Here is a 20,522-nt window from a genome sequence, read left to right as displayed (position 1 = left end):
AGAAGATTCCTATCTTGGGTGGATTCTTTGATTCTAAAAGATATCAGCTGATTTTCTAACCTGGAGATCCCACTGCCCATCCTTCTTTTCTTCTTTGTGGGATCTTTTTTGGATTTTGAACATGGCTAATGCTTTTTCCACAGTTTGACGACTTTTAACTGATTTCTGATCAGGATAAGGTTTCTTCTGTAGAGTCAAGCCTTTTAAAGCAGTTGGCTCCTTTTCTGGATACACTGCAATCCAAGCTCTGCTCACGACCCGAGTTCGATCCCAGCAGAACCTGGGGTCAGGTAGCTGACTCAAGCCTTCCATCCTTCTGAGGTCAGTAAAACGAGTACCCAGCTTGCTGTGGATAAAGTGTAGATGACTGGGGAAGGCAATGGCAAACCACCCCGTAAAAAGTCTGCCATGAAAACATCATGATGTTACATCACCCCAGGGGTTGCTAACAACTTGATGCTTGTACCGTTACTTAGATTACAGCCCTTTAAAGCGGTTGGCACCTTTTCAATACTTTTTATGGTCTGTGATTGTCTTTTAGGTGTGAAATAGGGGGAAAGCTCTTTTTATGGACTAAGCACTTACATGGGTCCTCCTTGTGTGGGTTTCCTGATGCAGCAGAAGACTACCGCTCTGACTGAATCTCTTTCAGAGCTCCCAACATTAAAACTGTGTCTTTCCTGTGTGGGTTCTCAGTTGCCATCGAAGAGTGCTTCTGCAACAGCATCTCTTTCCAGTCTGAGAATTCAAAAGGTTTTTCCCCTATTCAAGCTCATGTGCTTTTGAAAATTTTCACACTTTCTGAATCTCTTTTTAACGTTTTCTCCCCACGCGTGGGATCATTGATTCAGCTGAAGAGTGCCACTCTAAATGAATCTTCTCTCACTCTGAGCACTCAAAAGGTTTCTCCCCTCTGGATTCTCCAATGCAGTAGTCTGTCCTTACTTCTTCTGGGGCCTGTCCCATCGCCTGCTCCCCTTACCCTCATCGGGCTGCATGGGAGAACAGATACCACTGCAGTAAAGGAGGCTGATGGGCCAACAGCTCTTCAGCAATCTCAGTGTATGTGTATGTGGGGGGGGGGGGGGAGAGAGTGATCTCATTCATGGGGATGGTGTCTCTCCCTTAGGGCCATTTCCAAGTCCAGGTGTGGAGAGCCATGGATGGACATGGAGGATTCAAAAAGTTATCCCTTGTGTGTGTTCTCTGATGTCATTGGAAGAGTCCCCCTCTCCCTGGACCTCTTTCCACACTTTGATCGTTCAAAAGACTTCTCCCCTGTGTGGGTTCTCTGATGCCTTTGAAGAATGCCACTCCACATGAATCTCTTTCCACAATGAGTATTAAAAAGGCTTCTTCCCTGTGTGGGTCCTCTGATGTGTTTGAAGATGGCTACTCTGACTGAATGTCTTTCCACACTCTGAACATTCAAAAGCCTTCTCCCCTGTGTGGGTTCTCTGATGCTCTTGAAGGTTGCCACTCCGATTAAATCTCTTTCAACACTCTGAGCATTCAAAAGGCTTTCCCCCTGTGTGGGTTCTCTGATGTGTTTGAAGACTGCCACTCTGAATGAATCTCTTTCCACACTCTGAGCATTCAAAACCTTCTCTCCTGTGTGGGTCTTCTGATGACGTTGAAGACTGCCACTCATACAAAATCTCTGTCCACACTTTGAAAATTAACAAGATTTCTCCCCTGTGTGGGTTCTCTGGTGCTCTTGAAGACGATCACTCATAATGAATCTCTTTCCACACAATGAGCATTCAAAAGGCTTCTCCCCTGTGTGGGTTCTCTGATGCTTTTGAAGATTGCAACTCTGACTGAATCTCTTTCCACACTCTGAGCATTCAAAAGGCTTCTCCCCTGTGTGGGTTCTCTGATGCTTTTGAAGACTGCCACTATCACTGCATCTCTTTCCACACACTGAACATTCAAAAGGCTTCTCCCCTGTGTGGGTTCTCTGATGATATAGAAGAGTGCCACTCTGACTGAATCTCTTTCCACACTCCAAGCATTCAAAAGGCTTCTCCCCTGTATGGGTTCTCTGATGATATAGAAGAGTGCCACTCTGACTGAATCTCTTTCCACACTCCAAGCATTCAAAAGGCTTCTCCCCTGTATGGGTTCTCTGATGATATTGAAGACTGCCACTCTGACTGAATCTCTTTCCACACTCCAAGCATTCAAAAGGCTTCTCCCCTTTATGGGTTCTCTGATGATATTGAAGACCGCCCCTTGTACTAAATCTCTTTCCACACTCCAAGCATTCAAAAGGCTGCTCCCCTGTATGGGTTCTCTGATGATATTGAAGACTGCCACTTGCACTAAATCTCTTTCCACACTCCAAGCATTCAAAAGGCTTCTCCCCTGCGTGGGTTCTCTGATGACTTTGAAGACTGCCAATCTTAATGAATCTCTTTCCACACTCCAAGCATTCAAAAGGCTTTTCCCCTGTATGGGTTCTCTGATGATATTGAAGACTGCCACTTGCACTAAAACTCTTTCCACACTCTAAGCATTCAAAAGGCTTCTCCCCTGTGTGGATTCTCTGATGATATTGAAGACTGCCACTCTGACTGAATCTCTTTCCACACTCTGAGCATTCAAAAGGCTTCTCCCCTGTGTGGGTTCTCCGATGATATTGAAGACTGCCACTCTGACTGAATCTCTTTCCACACTCTGAGCATTCAAAAGGCTTCTCTCCTGTATGGGTTCTCTGATGCTTCTGAAGACTGTCATTCCACATAAATCTCTTTCCACACTCAAAGCATTCAAAAGGCTTCTCCCCTGTGTGGATTCTCTGATGATATTGAAGACCGCCACTCGTACTAAATCTCTTTCCACACTCTGAGCATTCAAAAAGCTTCTCCCTGTTGTGGGTTTTCTGATGCGTTTGTAGATAGCCACTCGTACGAAATCTCTTTCCACACTCCAAGCATTCAAAAGGCTTCTCCCCTGTGTGGGTTCTCTGATGATACTGAAGACTGCCACTCGTAATAAATCTCTTTCCACACTCTGAGCATTCAAAAAGCTTCTCCCTGTTGTGGTTTTTCTGATGCGTTTGTAGATAGCCACTCGTAGTAAATCTCTTTCCACACTCCAAGCATTCAAAAGGCTTCTCCCCTGTGTGGGTTCTCTGATGCTGTTGAAGGTTGCCACTGCGGCTGAATCTCTTTCCACACTCTGAGCATTCAAAAGGCTTTTCCCCTGTGTGGGTTCTCTGATGCTCTTGAAGGTTGCCACTCGTACGAAATCTCTTTCCACACTCTAAGCATTTAAAAGGCTTCTCCCCTGTGTGAGTTCTCTGATGATACTGAAGACTGCCACTCTGACTGAATCTCTTTCCACACTCTGAGCATTCAAAAGGCTTTTCCCCTGTGTGGGTTCTCTGATGATACCGAAGACTGCCACTCGTAATAAATCTTTTTCCACACTCTAAGCATTCAAAAGGCTTCTCCCCTGTGTGGGTTCTCTGATGATACTGAAGACTGCCACTCGTACTACATCTCTTTCCACACTCTGAGCATTCAAAAGGCTTCCCCCCTGTGTGGGTTCTCTGATGATTTTGAAGACTTCCACTCCACAGGAATCTTATTCCAAACTCTGAGCATTCAAAAGGTTTCTCCCTGTTGTGGGTTCTCTGATGCTTTTGAAGATTGCCACTCGTACTAAATCTATTTCCACACTTGAAGCATTCAAAAGGCTTCTCCCCTGTGTGGGTCTTCTGATGATATTGAAGACTGCCACTCTGACTGAATCTCTTTCCACACACTGAGCATTCAAAAGGTTTCCCTCCTGTGTGGGTTCTCTGATGCTTTTGAAGATTGCCAGTCGTACTAAATCTCTTTGCACACTCCAAGCATTCAAAAGGCTTCTCCCATGTGTGGGTTCTCTGATGATTTTGAAGACTTCCACTCCACAGGAATCTTATTCCAAACTCTGAGCATTCAAAAGGTTTCTCCCTGTTGTGGGTTCTCTGATGCTTTTGAAGATTGCCAGTCGTACTAAATCTCTTTGCACACTCGAAGCATTCAAAAGGCTTCTCCCATGTGTGGGTTCTCTGATGATATTGAAGAGTGCCACTCATACCAAATCTCTGTCCACACTTTGAGTATTCAAAAGGTTTCTCCCCTGTGTGAGTTTTCTGATGCTGCTTAATATTACTACTGAGACTGAATTTATGTCTGGTCTCTGAGTATTCAGGTGTCCCCTGTCTCTTTATTCTTTTATGCGCAAGAAGCTGTGATCTATTTCTGAAATACTTTCTGCACTGAATGTATTTGCTTGCTTTCATTTTCATTGTCTTTGGAAAATGTATATTCCACTGTCTTCCCTCACACTTCTTAGCCATACAGCCACCTTTCTTTCTCTTCACTCTCATTTGATTCCTGACATTTTCGTTCAAGTCTTCATTTTTAACTTTATCCGGCATTTCCTGATGAAGTTTCTCACCCTCCTCATTCCTCTGATCATCCTCTGCTGGAATAAAGAGAGAGAAACTGTTAGCACTTGGGAAGGCTGGTAAGATCCAAAGGCATCTATGGGACTGCAGGAGGAAAGGACTGATGGCCCTTTGGCTTCATCCAGCTGGACTGATCTTAGCCACCCCTCCACCTTCCCCCAAGAATATCTGGTATTTAAGGATACCTCCCCCACCCGTGAAGAACTTCAGCTGAACTCTTGCCCAGAAGGAGCTTCTGAGCCTCTAGATTAAGGCCTCCCTCCCTCCTTACCCACCGGCCTCTAGGATTGTACCAGACCAAATGTTGCTCAGAAGGGAATCAGGAATCTCATATGGTTATTTCTGGCCTGTTCTCCTGACATAAGAGTGAAGCTCTCTCACTCTCAACCAACTCATTTGGGAAGGAGACATGCTCTTGGGAGCCTCTAGAACAGGGTTTCCCAAACGTTTTCCCGCTGTGGCCCAGTTATTTTTACACTTCTCCTTCGTGGCCCACTTAAATTTGGGGGTTGAGCCAGGAGAAAGGAAATGATGTACAAACAAGCCTAAAACTATTGCAATGTTTTGTTTAGGAAAAGTAGGAGAATAGTGGCATTTTGGATTGCAATTTTAAAAATAAAACATCAATAAAAAAGCACAAGGATCACACAGCAGAAAACTAAAACTATAAAATGCTCTCAGCCTGGGAAAACATGAAATGGCGGGGGGGGGGGGGGGGGAAGGAGAGGGAGGGGAGAGAGAGAAAGAAAGTGAGAAAGAAAGGAAAACATGAAATGGCAGCCTGAGAGAACATGAGATGGCAGGGCATTTCAAGCTTCTTCCTCCCCACCCCACCCCACCCCACCCTACTCAGTTAGCAATGGCAATGGAGGGAGGGAGATAGGGGAAAAGACTAACTGTCAGAGAGAGAGAGGAAGGGGAGTGGGAAATAAAGCAAAAAGGGGAAAAGAAAGACTGACTGACTGACAGACAGACAGAAAGAATGAAAGAAAAAAAAAAAGAACGAAAGGGAGGAAAGGGAAGAGAGTTGGAACGAGAGAAAAAAGAAAGAATGGTGGCGGGCCTAGATTGCCTAGGAAATTATAGATGTTTGTATGCAAATGCTAGAAGTGTTTGAAGTAAAATTGGTGAATTGGAACGTTTAGTGTTGGGAGAAAACATAGACATTTTGGGAATCTCAGAAACTTGGTGGAATGAGGAGAATCAGTGGGATACGGTGATTCCTGGATATAAGTTATATCGGAAGGATAGGGAGGGAAGGGTTGGAGGTGGGGTGGCTCTGTATGTCAGAGAGGATATACGGTCCAGTAAGACTGAGATCAGAGAATTAGATTCACTTTTAGAAATGCTTTGGGTTGAAATAGAGGACCCAAAAGGAAATTTAACTATGGGAGTGAAATTTCCAAATCAAAAGAGAGAGGACGATTATAATATGATGGAAGGCTTAAAGATAGCGGCTAAACGTAAAAACTGTGTCGTAATAGGTGATTTTAACTACCCGCAGATTGATTGGGTCAATATGTGTTCTGGTCAAGAGAAAGAGATTGAGTTTCTTGATGCTCTCAATGACTGTGCTATGGAGCAGATAGTCTCAGAACCTACCAGGGGTGGGGCGATCCTGGATTTAGTCCTAAGTAATGCCCAATACTTGGTGAGAGATGTAAAAGTGATTGTGCCGCTTGGGAGCAGTAACCATAATGTTATTGATTTCACCGTTTGTATAAATAGTGAGTTGCCCCAAAAGACTGCCACAACCATGTTTAACTTTAAAAGGGGTAAATACACTGAGATGAGGAGGCATGTGAGGAGGAAACTGAAAGGAAAGGTAAATACGGTCAAAACCCTTGGGGAAGCTTGGACACTATTTAAATCTATAATCCTAGAAGCTGAGATAAAATACATACCACAAGTTAGGAAAGGCACAAACAGGCATAAGAAAAGGCCTGCATAGTTAACAAACAAAGTAATGGAAACTGTAAAAGGTAAGAAGAACTCAAAGTTGAACTTGTGGATCTTTTGACAAAAATCTGTAATCTTTCATTGAAATCTGCCTCCGTTCCTGAGGACTGGAAGGTAGCAAATGTCACGCCCATCTTTAAAAAGGGTTCCAGAGGAGATCTGGGAAATTACAGGCCTGTTAGTCTGACTTCAATACCGGGAAAGTTGGTAGAAACCATTATCAAGGACAGAATGAGTAGGCACATTGATGAACACGGGTTATTGAGGAAGACTCAGCATGGGTTCTGCAAGGGAAGATCTTGCCTCACTAACCTGTTACATTTCTTTGAGGGGGTGAACAAACATGTGGACAAAGGAGACCCGATAGATGTTGTTTACCTTGACTTCCAGAAAGCTTTTGTTAAAATTCCTCATCAAAGACTCCTTAGAAAGCTTGAGAGTCATGGAGTAAAAGGACAGGTCCTCTTGTGGATCAAAAACTGGCTGAGTAATAGGAAGCAGAGAGTCAGTATAAATGGGCAGTCTTCGCAGTGGAGGACGGTAAGCAGTGGGGTGCCGCAGGGCTCGGTACTGGGTCCCATGCTCTTTAACTTGTTCATAAATGATTTAGAGTTGGGAGTGAGCAGTGAAGTGGCCAAGTTTGCTGATGACACTAAATTGTTCGAGGTGGTGAGAACCAGAGAGGATTGTGAGGAACTCCAAAGGGATCTGTTGAGGCTGGGTGAGTGGGCGTCAACGTGGCAGATGCGGTTCAATGTGGCCAAGTGCAAAGTAATGCACATTGGGGCCAAGAATCCCAGCTACCAATACAAGTTGATGCGGTGTGAACTGGCAGAGACTGACCAAGAGAGAGATCTTGGGGTCGTGGTAGATAACTCACTGAAAATGTCAAGACAGTGTGCATTTGCAATAAAAAAGGCCGACGCCATGCTGGGAATTATTAGGAAGGGAATTGAAAACAAATCAGCCAATATCATAATGCCCCTGTATAAATCGATGGTGCGGTCTCATTTGGAGTACTGTGTGCAGTTCTGGTCGCCGCACCTCAAAAAGGATATAGCATTGGAGAAAGTCCAGAAAAGGGCAACTAGAATGATTAAAGGGCTAGAACACTTTCCCTATGAAGAAAGGTTGAAACGCTTGGGACTCTTTAGCTTGGAGAAACGTCGACTGCGGGGTGACATGATAGAGGTTTACAAGATAATGCATGGGATGGAGAAAGTAGAAAAAGAAGTCATTTTCTCCCTTTCTCACAATACAAGAACTCATGGGCATTCGATGAAATTGCTGAGCAGACAGGTTAAAACGGATAAAAGGAAGTACTTCTTCACCCAAAGGGTGATTAACATGTGGAATTCACTGCCACAGGAGGTGGTGGCGGCCACAAGCATAGCCACCTTCAAGAGGGGTTTGGATAAAAATATGGAGCAGAGGTCCATCAGTGGCTATTAGCCACAGTGTGTGGGTGTATATAAATTTTTTTGCCACTGTGTGACACAGAGTGTTGGACTGGATGGGCCATTGGCCTGATCCAACATGGCTTCTCTTATGTTCTTAATGAGAAAGGAAATAAGGAAGAAAAAGGGAGGGAAGGAGTAAAAGAAAGGAGGGACAAAAGGAAGAAAGAAAGAGAAAAAGAAAAATGGAAGGAAACGGGATGGGAGCAACTCACCTTTTAAACTGCTGACTCTAGCAGCACAAGCAGGCCTGGGTCCCCTGACCTCAGCTGGCCAAGGGGAGTCAGGATTGGTTCCCCCCCCCCCGCTTCCTCTTCCCTTTAGTTTCAGGCTGGTTAAGGCGCCCCTCCCCCCCCCGCTAGGCAGGGAAAACAGCGCTGAGTTCTCACTCAGGCCGTCAGCAGGTTGAACGTACGTCCAAAAAGGCCACCACTGCTGCTCCCTCCCCCGCACTTCCTGGATGGGAAGGAATCATGGGGGAGGGAGCAGCAGCAGCGGCCTTTTCGGACGTTCGTTTGACCTGCCCCCGTGCTGAGTGAGACTTCAGCAGCATTTTCCCCGCCGGGGAGGGGGAGGAGAGGCGCCTTAACCAGCCTGTAACTGACCTGCGGGGGGAGGGAGGAAGGGAGGAGTCATGAGGGGGGTGCAATGCTGTGCGGAGAGGTGTGGGGGGGGATGGCAGGCCACCAGTGGCCCCGCGACCTGGCACTGAGGCCGGCATGGCCCAGTGCCGGGTCCCGACCCTGCAGTTGGGAAACGCTGCTCTAGAAGAACCCTGCAATCTGTCTTCGAATGCAAGGCCGTTCTCTTTCTCCGCCAGTTTCTCTTATAATTTTGGCTTCATTTGCAGAGAGAGAGGGAGACAGAGAGAGAGAAAGCCATCAGTCTTACATGGGGAAGGAAAGAAATTAAAGACTAAAAATTCTTCAGGAAGGTCAGCACCACAGTCCAGATCAAAGCCCGGAATCTGAACCAGTATATGCAGAATGGCATAGAATCCTAGTTCCCCCAAGGGTTACAGATATTTTCACATGGTCTGGTGTGATTTGTGGGTGTTCATAATTTGAGCCTGCTTGCAGTTAACATCATTTCTTTCAAGGCCAGATCCCAGAATGTGTTCATTGGTTAATCATTAGAATCTTTATCCTGTTCCACAAACAGGAGGGTGAGGGGATGAGGATGCTCAGGGGAGGTCCGATGCCCCATGGCTCCCAAGGCAGACTCACTGCCTGGCGCCCTCCCCCACAGCTCCCCCCCCACAGCCCCATGCCCCCCCTTCCCGCTGAGACCTCCTCCTCCCCTACTTCCCTTCCCCACCCCATGCCGATTTCAATGCCGGAACTGGCTCCAGTGCCACGTTCTGGCTATCTAAAGCCCTCCCTCCGCCGATCACTTGATCAGCAGGTAAAACCGCGCCACGGGGCCGTGCTCACAATCTGTCAGGACCAGCCTCCTGAAAGAGCGGCCCTGCTGCCACTGTCTCCTCTCCTCCGCACTTCCTGAATGGGAGAGGCATTGAAATTGACATGGGGTGGGGAAGGAAGGGAGGAGGAGGCGGGCGGCAATGTAGGCATCTGCCTTGGGAGAGGGGGGGTGGCCAAATTTGCCACCGCTGCCCTGCTGGCGCCGTAGCAAACCGCCCAGTTTGCCTAGTGGGGGAGCCGGCCCTGCGGATGCTGCTGACAGTCTCTGGAAAATTCCATCCAGCACGACCTTTGATTGGGTCATTCATACCACCTGACGCTAGAGAGGCAGAAAGTATAATATGGGCATGGATGAGAGGGAAGCCAGGCTAACTTTATGCTCCTGGGATGCTAGTACACCTGGATGTTTCCTTGCTGCATCATGATGAATACATCTCTCTGGAGTACATTAGGCTCCAGTTGCAATACTGATGGTGCAAGAAGGAGTGCCGTTTAGGTGCTTCCTATCTTAGACAGAATAGTTAGCTTTTTTTTGTTTTACTGTTGCTGAGCTGCAGAAACTGTGCTGTTTTGTGATGTCTTATTTTTAAATCCTTAATATACTTTATTTTTAAAAGGGGTCTGTGGAAAGGAAGGACTGCATCAGTGCTTAGATCTTGTGGCCCTTTCTTACATGCCCAAGGAAATGTGACTGCCACTTAGGGGTCAGGAAGCAACTTTAGCCAAGGTTTGTAAAGGGTTTTTTTTTTATGCCATCCTCTGGGTTTGCAACAAGGGTAGTCCTGAATCCCCTGCATTTTGTAGGGGGTTGGACTAGATGACCCTGGAGATCAGTTCCAATTCTATGATGGTATGAACATGTGAAGTTTCCTTACACTGAATCAGACCCCTGGTCCCTTGGAGTCAGTATCATCTACTCAGTCCAGCATTGGCTCTCCAGGGTCTCAGGAAGAGTGTTTCATTTCACCTCCTACCTGATCCTTTTCATCGGAGATGTTGGGGAGTGAACCTGGGACCTTTTGCATGCAAAGGAGATGCTCTGCCAGGGAGCTGCAGCCCCGCCCGAAGCGGTGGGAAGGGGGTCAAAATGATGCATTGCTATTCAATATTTGGATTCATTCCACCTCACAATGGCAGCAAGTTGCAGCTTTGGCACCTAGGAAAGATCCTTACCAAGAGAGGCCACGTTCCCATAGTTCTCCAGCATGACTTCCCTGTACAGAGCTCTTTGTCCCGGATCCAGCAGGGCCCACTCTGCCTCAGTGAAAGAGACAGACACTTCCTCAAAGGAAAAGGGACCCTGAAAGAAAAAGAAGATTCCCTCCTCTTCAGAGATCTCACCCAGGAAGGGAGTCGTCTGGGAAGGTACAGAAAGAAAGGCTTGGGACAAGTAAATGGAACAGCATTCAAAGGATCTCTCTCACGGACCCCTTGTAGAAACTGAAGGAGCAAAAGCTCCCCTGAGAAGGGAGGAGAGACCCAGGCTGTGCCTTCCCGCTCATCTCTCCTACCTGGGTTGGAGGTGCAGCAGCTGTTCCCACACCTTGGAAAAGACAACGGCTCAACAGCATCTCTTCACTGCCTGTTCCTGAGACAAAAGAGGGAGGGAGGGTGTTTGCTTGTTTGTTTCCTGGTTCACACGCACACTATTCTCAGGGCTGTGAAACCTTCCGCTATGTACACGCGACTCATTTTTGTAATACTTTATACTACATTCTGAGAGAGTCAGAAAAGAAGCACCAGGGAGCTATGAGCCTGAGGAATTATAAATACTGCCAATGTATTTCAGACTTCTGTAAGAGTTGGGTTTGCTCCACAAGGAGGGAAATGAGGAGTAGAAATGCAATAGCAGAAGATAGCACCATCCTGTTGGACCAGACATGACTAGAACAATTCTGGGGACTTTAGGGTCATAGGAATGAGCTTTCAGAGTTTCTCTGGGGCATGCTGAATTGGAGATGTTTTATTTATTGTTACTGTAACGTTTTAATGTTGTAAGCCGCTCTGAGCCCGCCTTGCAGGACAGGGCGGGGTATAAATCGCAAATTAAATTTAAATTAAATTAAATCAGGTTTTCAGCCTGACACAACCTCAACATGACATCACATCTGTCCCATGTCCCACCCCAAGACCCTCCCCATAGCAACTAGAAGTGCTGGGCCCCATAGCCTGCCATCCTTACTCCACCCCCTGTGACCCACAATAGCCCCCCAGATGACCCTCCAAGCACAGGCACAGAAGGAAACTGTGCCCATGATTATTGGACCCCAGGGACTGGTTTCAGAGCTCTGCCTTCCCAGAAGGTGGAGGGTCCCTTTCAAGGTTTGCCTGCCTTCCCCTCCACAGGGAATCTGAGACCTTTTAAGGAAGGAAGGTGAGGGATGAATTTTTAATTATGAAATAAATGGTCCTCCAGGAGTTTGTCTGATCTTTTAGAGACATCACAATGTGCAGATATTGAGTGCCACCAATTAACTCTATGTTGGCTATAGAAATATGTATTTCCGCCCCTGACCTGACCTCTCTACGCATCACATTCACAGGCTCCCCAGGCACAAGGAGTCCTTACCACAGGAAAGGGCATCTTGGGCACGCTCCACCGCCTGCACCCTCTGCCCCTGCTCCAAGGATGCTCCTTCTGCCTCACGGATTGCAGCTTCCATCTTCAAAGGAGGTCCGCACATCTGAAACAGCAGTCAGGGAGAGAGCTAAGAGACTGAATGGAAAAGAGACCAAGGAATGGATTCTGCCTCACTCCCAGACTCTGCACTCTTCTTTCAGCAGATCTGATGACTTATCTGTGGGGGTCAGAAATTCTCTAGCAGAAGAGGCTCGACACAATTATCTGGCAAGGAAACTTTAATATAAGGTGAGATATCGTTGCTTGAATTAGACACACCTGGAGGGAATCCCCTCCTCACCTGTTCTGCCTGCCTCTTCTCCTCTGCCTGACTCAGGAGGAAACCTTCGGCCAGGGCCACCGCCTGAGAACTGGTCTCCGGCCCACATCCTCTGACCCAGCCCTGCATTTCCTGGGGCAGGAGAGTCAGGAACTGCTCCAGGATCACCAGGTCCAGGATCTGCTTCTTGGTGTGCCTCTCCGGCTTCAGCCACTTGATGCAAAGTCCATGGAGCTGGCTGCAAACCTCTCGGGGCCCATCCGCCTCCTGGTAGCGGAACTGCCGGAAACATTGGCAACATACTTCTGAGGTCAGGGTGTTCTTAGCCAGGACCTCTGGCACAGCCCTTTCCCAGAATTCAACACCACTCCCAGCTGGGGTGGGATGTAGACTTTTGCTTGCTCTCTTCTCAGTTCCAGGTCCTTCTGTGTCCTGCTCTTCCATCTCCTTCCCCTTCTCTTGGGCCACCTCTGTCTCTGAAAAGTTGTCTTTATTCTGAAGAGAGGCTTCTCCTTGGGGGGACAGAGAGAGACAAATAGGAGTGTGTCCGAAGGAAGATAAATATATACACACACAAACACACACAAATATTAGCTTATGAATAACTGAAAATCCGCCATCAGCATCAACTAGAAGAGTGTCAAGGATAGCGTCATAAAATGTTTTAGTTAATTGTTTTAATTCAGGCTTTTAAGGTTAGTTTAATGTTAATTTAATGTTTCTAGTGTAACTGTTTTATTGTTGGTGCACCATTGGTCACCGTATTGTTAGCCGCCCTGAGCCTGCTTCGGCGGGGGAGGGCGGGGTACAAATAAAATTTATTATTATTATTATTATTATTATAACACGCAGACACATACATGCACCTATAAATACAACCTCCACTCCAAAAAAGAAGCAGGGAATGTACCACAAGTCCTTCATCCTTGAGAATTGTCATGATTTTCTCCCTGCCCCGTATTCCTGCTCCCTCCGAAAGAAGGACCCTTTTCCACCATCCAGACTATTTGGAATGAAGCCTATGCCAAGACTTTGGACATCTTTGCATGGCTACTAATTACCTCAGTGGTGCCCTGCTGGAGATGGAAGTTGGGAGGAGAGTCAGCCAAAACACATGTAATTGCAACAAGCCAATCAGCATGAACGATTTAACACATTTGATCAAATCTGGGATTGCTATCAGGGCTTCCTGACCCCCAAAATGCAGGCTTCATATTTCTGTTGGCATCTCCCTTAACTCGATCTGAACCCACCCCTTCTGGGACTGGGCCCTGGTGCTTCTCCCTGTTGTGCTGCCTGGGGGGGCGGTGTGACCTCTCTCACCTGGCAAAAGATGCCCTTTTTACCACCCAAGCCCCAGCGCAGGAGGGACAGTTTGGCAGTGTGTCACATCTGCCTCTGCCCAATGAGCCGTGGCAGGATGGGGCAGGGGCAAAGCGTTTGTGGCAGGCGTATTCTCTCCCTGTGTGGCCACTTTGCAAACACTGCTGCAGGTGGGGACTCGAACCCACATCTGTGGATCTCCTTGGTGTGTATTCATGACACGATCCTCACAGCGATGGAATTTTGTGCACCGTTTGTTCCTCCTGGCCTTGTACATATTGGGGGTGTGGCCACATCTGCATGCTCCACCCCTGTTTGCCTGTCAGGGGACCCATCTAATACTCTGATTGGTGGGCATGGGTGGTGTCTCTAGGAGCACCCATGGGGTTGCTAGGCGCTCTCCACCTTAGCGACAGAGGTATCTAAAATGTTCCTCTCCTCTGCTTGGTGGGCCTTGGACCCCTGCTGGCTGCCCGAGCCCCACAGTGGGCCCGTATCAGGGGCTTAGGATGGGGTTGCAGCCGATTCCAGTGCAGGCTGGACTTCCCTTCCCCTACCTGCACCCCTTCCTTAACTCACCCCACTCCCCAAAAGGCCTGCTTGGGTTGTTGGTTTGCAGAATGAAAAGAACCAGCAAGAGAATGTCAGTTTCAGGTCTTGAACTTTCCTTACAGTGAAAGACACTGATTATTGCTGCTCCCCAACAAACTCCGCTTACATAGCTGAACAAAACTGGTGCCTCTCAGAGTTACCAACCTCTAGGTGGCTGAAGCCAAAAAACAATCAACTACCCTGAAGAAATAACCAACAAAGTGCCAGAGAAATTCCTGAGAAATTGATCCCTCCATCCTCACAAAGCTCCCACTTTGCACTGAAATCGACATATGAAACTGAGAAGTCTTTTTGCAGGCTCTTGATTCAAGAAATGCAGGATCAGCCCGAGCACTTTCCCCCTGCTCTTGTGAGAGGCCGAGAAGACGCTTGCCCTTCAAGAGACATTTAGGGCACTTCATATTCTGGACTGTGCAATGGATCTATGCATGAAAGAGAAGGGGGCTCATTTATTGATGACTGAACATAAGAAATAATATTTGGGTCTGTAGTAACATGTGCTAGTTATGTATTCAGAGTAATTGATTATGGGGGCTTTAGCTGTTCCCCTGAATCCCTTGGTTTGTAACGGCCAGGTGGGGCCTGAAGTTCTCCCAGAATTAGAACTCACCTCCAAGAGACAGATATCAGTTCTCCAGAAGAAAAAGGCTACCTGGGAGGGAGGTCGCCAACCTCGGAAAGCCATGGCTTGGCCTGATCCCCACCAGCCTCCCTAGAAGCTTATCCCTCCCCACCTCTCTGTAACTTACTTTTAAGTAAACCTCCCGGGGGGGGGGGGGGATCTGGCTGCAAGTTTCCCCCTCCTGCTACTGCTGCTTCTCTGCACCCCTCCCTGCTCTCTTTCCCAGTTCAGAAGCAAACCCCTTCCTTCCCACATCCATGAGCTCACGCAAAGAGGGAAAGAACCCCAATCTTTTCCAAACCCCCCCCTCCCCAGTTTGGCTTCTCTAGCAAATGGCTCTGTGGCATTAACCCTTTCGGTGCTGCAGAGGAGTGCAAAATGTGTCCTCCCTTCTGTCTCCAGCAGAGGCCAGTCTCCATCTCCCATCCTGCTCAATGGGGCTTCTCGGGAGTGACTTTGCACGAGGTTGTATGCCCAGAGGATCCAGCGCTGTTCAGGCTTCTCAGGAAAGGAAGGCTGAAGCTGAATCCCTCCCCACAGAAGAAGTCGGTTGGGTGTCAGGAAGGGGAGGAGGCGGCTTCATAGGCTCGCTTTTAAGCAGACAGAGGAAGCCTTTTTTCTGTTGCCCCTTGGACCTCATGTGGCTAGAAAGCGCCCCTCTGGGAGTTTTGACAATATTTCTGGAGGGAAAGGGCACAGTCCAGCTCCAGCCCCCCACCCCCGCCCCCCTTCAAGGGCTTGCTGTATCCCCGGGGAGAAGCACTGGCTTTGCAGCCCCAGAGACAGAAGCAGAAAGAGGAGAACAGTCCCTGCCTCGGGCTGCACAGGAAGCTCCCCCCCCCCCCCCCCCTCTGCACCATCCCCGGCCGAGCTGCATCATTACAGAGCGTTGGTGGGCGAGGGCAGCCAGGCTGAAGGGAAGCCCGGAAGCCTCTGTCATGTCTCTGCAGCTCGGAAAGGACTAAAGCAGCAGAGCTGTTTGCTAGAGAGGCCGAGCAAGGAGTGGGAGGGAGGACTCTGTGGTCTTCTTCCCCTCCCAGTCCCCCCCCCCTCCAGAAATCCCCCACCAACTTAGCACAGCCCTGCCTTGGCATGCATGATCCCCGCCTCCCCCCCCCCCCCCATGGCTTACTTCTAAGTAAACTTTTCCAGGCTCCAGCTGCGCTGCTGTTTTCCGCTTCAGCTTCTCTGCAGCCCTTCCTGTTCTCTGGCCCAAGTTTGGAAGCAAACTCCTTCCTCTGCGCATGCTTACCCAGGCAAGGAAAGCAAGCAAGACCCCCCCCCCTTGCATTTCTTGCTGGGCCTCTCTAGGCAATGAGTTTCTGGCCTTAACCCTTTCGGTGCTGCAGAGGAACGCAACCTGTGCCTTCCTGTCCTCTCCGGGAGGAGCCAGGCTGCCATCTGCAGCGCTGCTCCATGGGGCTGCTCGGGAGTAACTCTGCAGGGGGCTGCATGCCCGGAGGATCCCGGGAAAGGAGGCTGCAGCAGAATCCCAGCAGCTGCTTAGAATAAGGACCGCAGAAGAACCGGGGTGGGGGAGAGGAGGCGCAGCAGGGTTGCTTTTAAATGGAAGAGGAAGCGTTTTTCTGTCTGGGGCCCCCACCTCAGATGCAGCTGGAGATGGGGGGGCGGGGATATCGGGGTTTGGGGACAGGATGGGCTCATTCAACAGGGCTCTGATGCCACCCCCGAGTCCCCCCTCCGAAGCCGCCCTTTCCTTTCCTGCAGTCTGGAGATGCGCTCTTGTTAGGGCAGGTCTCCAGGCCCTCCCTGGAGGTTGGCAATCCCGTCCCAATCGAGGCAAAAGAAACCAGTGGTAGCCCCCCCCCCCACTGCTCCCTGCCTTTCCCAGCCCCCCTCCCGGATCTCCAGCCAGGCCCTGCAAGAAGCGCAACCCCAGCAGGACCCACAAGCAGGCTGCAAGGAAGTGCCAGCAAAGGGCGGGGGGGGGGGACCGAAACACCGAAGGGAGGGGCGTTGCGTGGGAAGGATCCTGCAGCCTTTTGGTCCTTCAGCGTAAGGGGAAGCTTCGTTTTTCTCTCACACACCCTCTCACACTGAAAAACACAACTTTCTCTCTCTCTCTTTTTTTTTTCCTTTTTATGTCCCTGTGTGTTGGTGTCCTTTGCAAGTGTTGTGCATTTACAGTTTCTCCGGTGGAAAAAGAATCTTTTTGTTGTCTCAGAGGCACAATTCAGTTTCCTAATGTGACTGGACTCTTAACCAGCCCTTGCTGGGAACGAACTCCCCCCCCCCCCCCTATTTCTACTACCTGTAAAGCTTGAAGAAGTTCTGATCTGTTTCACTGAACTTAAAGAGGTGTGCTGGATTAGACCCAGAATCAACTCTTGTTGCTCTCAGAGGGGCATCTGGACTCAGACTCTTCCCTAAAAGTATTCTTTGGCTGCATTTTCCCCCTATGATCAGGGGTTTCAACAGCTGCAAGGAAATGAGAGAAATATGAAGAGCACATGTGTTTGTGGAGGGGTTAACCCAGGGAGCATACAGGGGCACTACTATGAACATCATCCTCGGAGCTGGGATGGGGTGTGGTGGGGCATAGACCACAATTTCTTGGGAGAGGGGAAGGGGCTGAACCTGCTCCAGGCCCACAGGGTTAGTAATTTCTATTTGTTTAAATTTGAAATTATTTATACTTCCAAAGGCTATCCACAATTTATCGATTTAAAAATATATAATTTTATTCACTTGTCATAGTCTGACTCTCAAAGAAAGAGGACCTTCTGGGAAGAAAGATGCTGTGAACTGCCTCCCTGCGACAAGCTGTGGAAATCATGTATGAAAGGAAATACTCCCGCCCCCCTTTTCTTCCCACAAGGTAGCCTGAGTGTGTGACTGGACCAAGGTCACCTAGCGTGCTTTGTGGCTGTGGAGATTTAAATTCTGACTGTTGCCTTCCAACTGAAGGTCACGGAAATAAATTTGGCTGGCACGCGTATTTGTATTATGGAAAAAAGAAGATGGACGGTTTTTTCTCTCACCATTATATAAGGAATAATTTGCTAAATACATGGATGAAATACAAGAAATACGGAGATGAGAGAAGACCGTTATGGATAATGCCAGCTGAAGTAATAAAAATAACGGCGGAGATAAGCGAAGAAAAGTGGCTGTCATATAATCAATTATTAAAAAAACAAAGTGGCAAAATAGAACTGAAAACTGCTGAAGAGTTGAATCATAACTATGCTTGGTTCCAAATGCAACAAATAAAGAGCTTGGTGGAGAATGATATTAAAACTGAAGGAATAAGGAAACAGCAAACAGAAATGGAAAAAGTTCTGTTTGGAGACAATGATAAATTAATTTCAAAAGTATATAAATTACTTCTGCAATGGTCTACAGAAGATGAAGTAGTGAAATCTCAAATGATTAAATGGGCAATTAATGTAAATAAAGAAATACAGATGGAAACCTGGGAATATTTGTGGAAGAACTCTATGAAACTTTCAACATGTCAAAGTATTAAAGAAAACTGTTTTAAGATGATGTATAGATGGTATATGACTCCTAAAAAAACTAGCAAAGATGAATAACAAGATGCCAGACGCATGTTGGAAATGTAAAAAGCATGAAGGTTCTTTCTACTATATGTGGTGGACTTGTGAAAGAGCTAAAATGTTTTGGCAGATGATTCAGCAAGAGATTTCTAAGATCTTGGGATATGAGTTTAACAAAGTTGCAGAGACTTTTTTGTTGGGATTACAAATGGAAAAATTTGCAAAAGAAGATAGAACTTTAATCTGGTACTTGCTCTCAGCTGCTAGGACATTGCATGCGCAGTTGTGGAAGCAAGAAAAAATACCAGAGAAATGGGATTGGATTATAAAAGTTACGACATGGAGTGAAATGGACAAACTAACAAGAATATTAAGAGACTATGATTTAGAAGTTTTTAAGACAGAGTGGAAAAAGTTTAGAAGATATGTAGAAAAAGAGTGGAAAATAAAAGGACATTGGACAATTTTTGATAATGATTAAGTTTTAAAAAGAATATAAATTTTTGTTTTAATAGTTAAGGGTACCTTTACATATTTGCTTTTTAAGTAAATAACACTGGTGGGGGTCAAGTAACGGGGGGGAGGGGTGGGTAGAAAGTAATATATGGGGTAGATAAAAGAAGTTTTTAAAGATATAAGATATAGATTTATTACCATATGTTACCAATAAAATTGTTTTAACATGCAAAAAATTCTGACTGTTCCCTGGAAGGTCAGATGCTGAAGCTCACAGACTTTGGCCACCCAATGAGAAGGGAGCCCTCACAGGAGAAGACCCTGATGCTGGGAAAGACAGAAGGCAAAAGAAGAAGGGGACGACAAAAGAGGAGATGGCTGGACAGCGTTCCTGATGTAACCAACATGAATGTGAGTGGACTTTGGAGGATGGTGGAAGACAGGAGGGCCTGGCGTGACTTGGTCGATGGGGTCACAAAGAGTTGGACTCGACTGTGTGACTGAACAACACAACTCCCTAATCTTAGACAAACCCTCTTAACAACCAATGCTTCCTCTCAGCTCAATTGGTGTGATCTAGTTCTAAGTTTTTTAGTCTCTGGCTCATACAGTTTTGTCTTAGTTCAGGAAAAATGGCCCCAGAGCAAACTAATCTACGCAGCACCTCACAATTTAATGCCATTAGCGCACAAAGTAGAATTTTCGCACACAAGACTTCACAACTGAGAGGAAGTATTGTTAATTACACCACTTACATACTGGATACACACTAGGAAATCGTCAAACGCCTCTCAGAATCCACAGTACACTCCAGCATCTCAGATACCCTGACCTGAAATTCTGGGAGCCTTTGTTTGATTGAAGCACAATCCAGGAGAGCGGAATGGCCTCTCTTGCCATATTTAATGAACCAGCTTTATCTACCTCTCCCCAATCATACTTCCACACAGAAACAATAGGTGAAAAGGCTATTCCCAGATATTCTTCTTTTCTAAAGCTGCCCAGTGGTGCAGAGTGGTCACCTGCAGTACTGCAGTCCAAGCTCTGCTCACGACCCGAGTTCAATCCCAGCGGAAGTGCGTTCAGGGAGACGACTCAAGCCTTCCATCCTTCTGAGGTGGGTAAATTGAGTACCCAGCTTGCTGGGGATAAAGCGTAGATGACTGGGCAAGGCAATAGCAAACCACCCTCTAAAACATCTGCCAGGAAAACATCATGCTGTGACATCACCCCAGGGGTTGGTAACAACTTGATGCTTGCACCTTTACTTTTAAAGCTGCAAGTCTCAAGACACCAAAATCACCTTAACTTTCAGCACTGGAGATACAGGCCTCTCTTCCCCCCTATCCTGACACACACAGCTCAAGACAGCAATCTTCCTCCCCTCTCCATTTCTTGTTCTCTAAAGCTGCAACTCCCAGGGCACGAAAACAACTTCCAGTGTATTGTCTCTTCTGATGATCCACAATTTGAAACCAGGGTCTGTAGGCAGAACTTCTACAAATCCCAAAGGAAAACATAAGGCAGGACAGTGAAGGGGTGATCCTGTGTGACAAGCAAATGTCCCAAATTCAGAACGGCAGGCAGCCTCTTTAGCAGCAGAGAGAACGCGACCACAGTCTAAGCCTAACCAGCTTCAGGATGCTAACTGGCACCCAGAAGGAGGAGGGGGTTATTGCCTCAACTGGAAAATTGCAGGCGGGGGGGCTTGAGGCACTTAATGCACCCACACAGGGGATGTTCCGATTCCCTTCATTTTGACTTCCTCCCTGAATCTGGCTGATGT

At 47.4% G+C, this 20,522-nt stretch overlaps 2 protein-coding genes across 2 annotated transcripts in view; one reads left to right on the top strand and one right to left on the bottom strand.

Moving 5' to 3' along the window:
* The window catches only part of LOC132572129 (zinc finger protein OZF-like), a 1,123,325-nt gene that overhangs the window by 611,463 nt on the left and 491,340 nt on the right, over positions 1 to 20,522 (top strand). The window lies entirely within an intron of this gene.
* LOC132570920 (zinc finger protein 420-like) lies at positions 1,679 to 10,290 on the bottom strand. The gene is made up of 2 exons (XM_060237557.1): positions 10,277 to 10,290; positions 1,679 to 3,389 (listed from the first exon to the last, which is right to left on the bottom strand). The coding sequence occupies exons 1-2, from the start codon at positions 10,288 to 10,290 to the stop codon at positions 1,679 to 1,681; spliced, it is 1,725 nt and encodes a 574-aa protein (XP_060093540.1).

Source organism: Heteronotia binoei, chromosome 5 (genome assembly GCF_032191835.1).
Source record: "Heteronotia binoei isolate CCM8104 ecotype False Entrance Well chromosome 5, APGP_CSIRO_Hbin_v1, whole genome shotgun sequence".
NCBI lineage: Eukaryota > Metazoa > Chordata > Lepidosauria > Squamata > Gekkonidae > Heteronotia > Heteronotia binoei.
The sequence above is the reverse complement of the archived record's forward strand: the minus strand, read 5'-3'. Positions and strand labels throughout refer to the sequence as shown.